The sequence below is a fragment of the Musca domestica genome, unplaced genomic scaffold (assembly GCF_030504385.1).
Source record: "Musca domestica strain aabys unplaced genomic scaffold, Musca_domestica.polishedcontigs.V.1.1 15, whole genome shotgun sequence".
Lineage (NCBI taxonomy): Eukaryota > Metazoa > Arthropoda > Insecta > Diptera > Muscidae > Musca > Musca domestica.
The window spans coordinates 14368333-14375167 of record NW_026712207.1 but is presented as its reverse complement, the minus strand read 5'-3'; the positions used below and the strand labels follow the sequence as shown (position 1 = coordinate 14375167).

At 38.4% G+C, this 6835-nt stretch overlaps 1 protein-coding gene across 1 annotated transcript; it reads left to right on the top strand.

The window, feature by feature from the left end:
* The first annotated feature begins 1290 nt into the window (after positions 1-1290).
* Positions 1291-6432, top strand: LOC131801291 (uncharacterized). Its single transcript, XM_059119838.1, has 3 exons — positions 1291-1372; positions 2513-4142; positions 6186-6432. Exons 1-3 carry the CDS (start codon positions 1291-1293, stop codon positions 6430-6432), a joined length of 1959 nt encoding a protein of 652 aa, XP_058975821.1.
* Positions 6433-6835: the final 403 nt, after the last annotated feature.

Here is a 6835-nt window from a genome sequence, read left to right as displayed (position 1 = left end):
AGGACCCACTAAACCTCATGAAATGAAAAGAGTAGTGTTAAATCACTCAAATGATTTTTTAATATTATTTAAATTTGATTTGTTGCTCAAAGAGCATTTTTGAAAACATAACATTATTTAAATTAATTATTTTCATTAATTAATATTTTATCGCTACAAAAGCCACCTTAATGTTTTTTCTGTTTTCCCTTTTTTGTTATTTACTTTGAATTTGCCCTAAAGAGAATCCATCATTACTAGCATTGTTATTGTAAATATGGATGAGCCGTCAGACGATCAAGTGATAGGCAGATAACGTACATACGTACAAACATACATACATACGTTGAGTGCATCATCTCTGTTTATGTTATTGCTCTGCCTCTGCTGATCGCTCTGCTGCTATTCAATGTAAAAAATATTGTCCCGCTATTCTTTTGGTTGTTAAACCAGAATAGAAAAACAATAAAACATTCTTATTTGAAACAACTAAAGAGTGAAGAAGTGTTTTAATTTGGTGACGGGCTAGAGGCAAACAAAAAAGTAAATATTACCCAACACAGTGGTTGAGTAAAAATTGCAAATTAATTTTGGAGAAAATTGCATAAAAATTAAGCTAAAAGTGGAACAAAAGGAAGGCGAGAATTTTTGGCGTGTCTCAACAGAGAAACAACATATTTGGACAAATTGCTCTTCCAGGAGAAAGAACTACGCTTGCTCAGGGAATTCTACTTGCTGTTGGATAACCGTGGTCAGATTAAAGGTGGAGAGGTGTATTAAAACACTTTTGTCGTAAGTGGCCCTATAGACAACACAATTGCCCAGAGTAAGTCAATTTACATACTCAAGTCGAACCCTTGAGTTAGGAGTGTGTTTAATTACATATGAAACATATTCCGGGGTTGTCAAAATAGGCAATCCTCAAACATTGGCGACCGTGACAGGACACTTGTGTCTTTTTAACCTACAATTTTTGCTCCATTTTACCCAAGTGCATTTGGATTTTGTTTGCCCGCCTTTTTACTGTCAGCCATTACTCCGTCATTTTGCGAAAGAATCGAAGCCATTTTTATAAGCGATAAGGAATATTGCTGAATTGAAAATTTAGAGTGAGACAGCATTCTCGCCTACTTTTCATCTAATTTTTTGGTGCCATTTTTAAAACTATCGTTGCTCAAGTGGCTGAAGCTGAAAATTAAACTGAGACGGCATTCTCATAAACCGGCTTCTCTTTCTTGCGAAACATAATCCTATCATCGGTAAACAACGGAAAACATTTTTACACAAATTTATAAAAAATTATAATTCCAAATGACCGATGAACAAGTCCAGGGTTCCCAAAGGGACACAACCATTGAGGAATTGAAACAACAACGTGGCTCGTCAAAGGGGAGTATGACCCGAATTAAAAATATAATTGAATCCAACACTTCATTGTCTCATACAGAACTTGAGTGTCGGTTGGGAATTGTAGAATTCCACTACAAGCAAGCTTCTTACTACCAAAGTCAGATAGAAAGATTGTCTCCCAGAGATAATGGAAGAGCCGAAATTGAGGAACTATATGTTTCAATTAAAACAAAAATTCTTACTCAAATTGGGCAAGATAGACGTCCTAGTGTAACTGATCAATCTTTTGTGTTGCCTCATGTCCCATCTAATAGATTACCCAGCTTAAAATTACCGAAGTTTGACGGGAAATATCTGGAATATAAGAACTTTATAAATACGTTTAACAATTTGGTCCACAATGACCCAAATATTTCTACTTCGGAAAAATTCAACCACTTACTCTCGTGTCTTAGTGGGGAAGCGCTTGCAACCATAAAGGCATTCCAAGTCACAGATGAAAATTATTCTAGTGCCCTTAAAAGATTGAAGGAGCGGTACGATAATGACACACTAATCTTTCTTGAAAATGTGACATCAATGTTTGAACTTCCGAAGTCCAATAAACCTGTTCCAAAGCAATTGAGAAATATTGTGGATACAATTTCTGCTCTCTATAGCTCTTTGAAATCCCTTGGCTCCTTTGAACAAATTTGTGATGCCTTCATAATTCATCTCGCAATGAGCAAGGTTGATTCTGAAACCAAACAACGATGGGATGAATACATCGATTACTCTAAATTACCCTCTTGGACTGAATGTTGCTCCATGTTGGACAAGCGTTGTCAGCAATTGGACGCACAATGCCGACGGTCTTCAAAACAGCATAACCCTACCATAACAACAAATTACTCACATAGTAATAATCAAAAACAACATTCATTCGTAACAAAAAATGTGGCTCAAGATTTTGTGTGCAGTCATTGCTCCAAATCGGGTCATATGATATCAACTTGTCAGCGGTTCATCGTTCTTACTCCTAATCAACGAATTGAACAAGCTAAACAACAAAAACTTTGCCTCAACTGTTTATCAAAAGGGCATGGTTACATACAATGCCCCTCAAAATATTCATGCAGATTTTGTAAACAACGTCATCACTCGCTTCTTCATAAGCAATCAGAACCAACCTGTCTCCGGGAAGAAGAAGAACCGTCATCATCATCTGCTACCACCCATAGCACCTTTCAAACCAAACCCAGTCCCCAAGTGAGTACTGTAATTCTTGCTACTGCATTAGTATTGGTTCGTGACTCAGAGGGAAAATATCAACTGGGCCGTGCTCTGCTTGACTCTTGCTCTCAAGTTAATTTCATAAGTGAGACATTATGCAAATCTCTTAATCTCAAGAAATGCACAAATTCAACAGATGTCTCTGGAGTTGGTTCTTCTAAGTTGAGAGTTACTCATAAAACACAAACGACAATAAGATCTCGTCTTAATAACTTCAATATGTCATTAGAGTTCCTGGTTTCTCGCAATATAACTGGTTATCATCCTGATGAAAATCTTTCCGCTAATAATTTCAATTTGCCCTCCAACATAGAGCTAGCTGATCCAGAATTTCATCGTCGACGAGGAATCGATATTTTACTCGGAGCAGAATCATTCTTTTCGCTCTTATCCGTTGGTCAAATTAAACTTGGAGAAAATTTGCCCACTTTACAAAAAACTCTCTTGGGATGGATTGTCTCTGGAAAGTATACAAGTCAAACGGCAATATCATCACAAAGGTCTACTTACTCCATTGTACAACACAAAGATATTTTCCAAGAGATAAATAAAAATATTGAAATGCTATGGAAAATTGACGTCGTTGAAAGTAAATGCCAAAATATGTCCCGAGAACAAAAAGTATGTGAAGACCATTTTGTGAAAAATGTATCAGTTCAATCGGATGGACGCTTAATGGTGAGATTACCCTTTAAAGGTGACCCAAATGTGCTTGGCGATTCACGAGACATTGCCCTGCGTCGTTTCTTTTCCATAGAGAGAAAATTGAACAAAAACCCTGAATTAAAAGAGGATTACTCACAATTTCTTAAAGAATATGAGGAATTGGGCCATATGTCTCAGGTGGACGACACTAATATTTCAGTTCCCAACTATTACATACCACATCACTGTGTTCTTCGCCCCAGCAGTGTGTCGACCAAGTTGCGTGTTGTTTTCGACGCATCATGTCGAACCTCTTCACAAACATCCCTGAATGAAATTATGATGGTGGGTCCAACAATCCAGAACAATTTATTAATTACTCTGCTTCGTTTCAGATGTCATCGTTACGGAATGACAGCTGATATCGTCAAAATGTATCGTCAGGTTTTGGTTCACCCTGAGGATAGACAACTTCAGCTTATACTGTGGAGAGATGACTCCACCAAACCGATAAAAACATTTGCCCTCAACACCGTTACATACGGGACAGCTTCGGCACCATATCTCGCAATTCGAAGCCTACATTATGCCGCAGAACGTTTTCCCAACCCATACGAAGTAGGAAAAGGCATAATCATGAATGATTTTTATGTCGACGATATGGTTACTGGAGCGGATGACCTTGTATCTTTAAAACGCATTAAGAACGAAGTCACCGAAATTTTATCTTACTCGAAATTTTCACTCTCAAAATGGCATAGCAATTACCCAGGTTATGTCTCAAGTGAAGATGAAGTAAAAGAAATGAAGCTAAATGATGACGTCACAAGTACTTTGGGTATGACATGGAACTCAGATAATGACACATTCCATTTTGAGTTTCGCCCATCCAAAACGTATGCACATAATACGAAAAGAAACATTCTTTCCCTGACGTCGACGCTCTTTGACCCAATGGGTTTAATAAGCCCTCTCATCATCAGGTCAAAAATATTGCTCCAACATCTTTGGATCATAAAATGTGATTGGGATGAATCAGTTCCTCAAGAAATTGAATCAGCTTGGGAATCCATCATGACTGATTACAATAATTTGTCTCAAGTAAAGATTCCTCGATACATTCGACTACCAAATTCAACTAACATAGAGGTCCATGGATTTGGAGATGCTTCAATAAAGGCATATGGTTGCTGTTTATATCTTCGCTGTGAAGATTCTTTGGGAAACATAGCAGTAAATTTAATCGCATCAAAGTCAAGAGTTGCGCCTTTGAAAACGAGAACATTGCCTCGATTAGAGTTGTGTGCTGCTCATTTACTCGCAACCTTCTGGAGCCAATTAAAGCAATATTTTAACTTCCCGATTTCTCAAATCTACTTCTGGTCGGATTCTCAGATTACTCTTCATTGGATTAATTCCCACTCTTCAACCTTGTCTACTTTTGTGGGTAACAGAGTAGCTGAGATTCAAGAAACTTGCCCTGATGTCCTATGGCAATATGTTCCTACTGAACACAATCCCGCTGATTTAGTATCCAGAGGTTGTTCTGTCTCCGATATATTGGTTTCGCCTTGGTTCGTAGGCCCTTCCTTCCTTATGGGTCCATTTTTCAATTGGCCAAATTATTCTGGCCCAAGTCTAAGCGAAGCGGACATGCATCTTGAAAGACGAAAAATTACATTGATAACAAAAAAGGAGGACTTACCCTATATCCTAAAAGCAGTCCATAAATTCAGTAACTATTTAAAATGTCTCAGAATATTCTCATATATATTTCGAATTCGTTCAAGGAAATCGCTCCACTTGCCCTCTATATCTCCAGATGAGTTGACACATTCTCTCCATAGGATAGTCTGGTGCATTCAACAACATTATTTTTCGGAGGAATTCCTTGAAATATCAAAGCATGGATTTGTCTCTGGTCAGCTTTCATCATTGGCTCCATTTATAGAAGATGTCTCTGGAGTGCAATTAATAAGAGTTGGCGGCCGATTATTAAATGCCGAGCTTACACCAGAGATGAAGTTTCCTTTGCTCCTGCCCAAAACCGATCCCTTCGTAAAAATCATGGTGATCTACATTCATCGCTCTAATTACCATGCTGGTCCAAGAGCCTTAGTATCTTTGGTTCAGCAGCAATTTTGGATTGTCAATTGTCGGTCTTTGGCCCGAAAGGTGGTTCATCAGTGCATACATTGCACAAGATACAAACCGAAATTACTCACTCAGGTAATGGGCAACTTACCCAAGGATCGAGTTACCGGTTTCCGCCCATTTGATGTTGTTGGAGTTGATTTTGCTGGTCCCATACCAACGTATCTCAGGATTCGAGGGAAAGCTCCATCAAAATCCTACATTGCTGTCTTCGTTTGTTTCGCATCAAAGGCAGTACACCTAGAAGCGGTATCCGACTTGTCCAGCGAGGCCTTCATAGCAGCATTAAAGCGGTTTGCTGGCCGCAGAGGTGTACCGTCAAGAATTTATTGCGATAACGCTACCAATTTTGTTGGAGCAGAGAGGAAATTGAGTGATTTTCATAAATTTTTCCACCTCGACAAAAATAAGGAAGCAATTGCTCATTATTCATCTGCGAAGTTCATAGAATTTTCCTTCATTCCTCCCAGAGCTCCTCATTTTGGTGGACTATGGGAAGCTGCTGTGAAATCAGCTAAAGGCCACTTGCTCAGAACGCTCCCCAGTGCTCGTCTTACATTTGAAGAACTATGCACAGCCCTTGTTGAAATAGAGGCAATTTTAAATTCCCGTCCTATCTGCCAGATATCCACAGATCCCAACGACTTAGAAGCGCTTACTCCAGGGCATTTACTCATTGGTTGCCCGTTGCAGTGTATTCCAGAGAAGATAAAATATGACTCTGACATTTCTCATCTACAACAGTGGCAACGAATCTCAGCCATAAAGTCTCATTTCTGGAGCAGGTGGCACACAGAATACTTGGCTCAGTTACAAAATCGTTATCGCTGGAAAAACCCACAACAAAATCTTCAAGTCAACGATATGGTGCTCATACACGAAGACAATGTTCCCCCCATGAAATGGGCCATCGGTCGTGTTACCAAACTTATTCCAGGAGCAGACGGTTTTGTTCGAGTGGCAGAAGTCAAGACATCACAAACTACATTAAAGCGTCCTGTGGCAAAGTTAGCCGTACTTCCAAAAGAATAAAGTTTGATTGAAACCAGGGTTTCAATGGGGCCCGGGATGTTAAATCACTCAAATGATTTTTTAATATTATTTAAATTTGATTTGTTGCTCAAAGAGCATTTTTGAAAACATAACATTATTTAAATTAATTATTTTCATTAATTAATATTTTATCGCTACAAAAGCCACCTTAATGTTTTTTCTGTTTTCCCTTTTTTGTTATTTACTTTGAATTTGCCCTAAAGAGAATCCATCATTACTAGCATTGTTATTGTAAATATGGATGAGCCGTCAGACGATCAAGTGATAGGCAGATAACGTACATACGTACAAACATACATACATACGTTGAGTGCATCATCTCTGTTTATGTTATTGCTCTGCCTCTGCTGATCGCTCTGCTGCTATTCAATGTAAAAAATAT

What these genes read in the sequence shown, in the direction of transcription:
- LOC131801291 (XM_059119838.1), top strand. Translation starts at nt 1,291, where the DNA reads ATGACCGATGAACAAGTCCAGGGTTCCCAAAGGGACACAACCATTGAG. An exon ending in ACGTGGCTCGTCAAAGGGGA is followed by an intron (nt 1,373 to 2,512) that starts GTATGACCCGAA and finishes GTCTCCGGGAAG; the next exon opens with AAGAAGAACCGTCATCATCA. An exon ending in GAGTTTCGCCCATCCAAAAC is followed by an intron (nt 4,143 to 6,185) that starts GTATGCACATAA and finishes TTTCTGGAGCAG; the next exon opens with GTGGCACACAGAATACTTGG.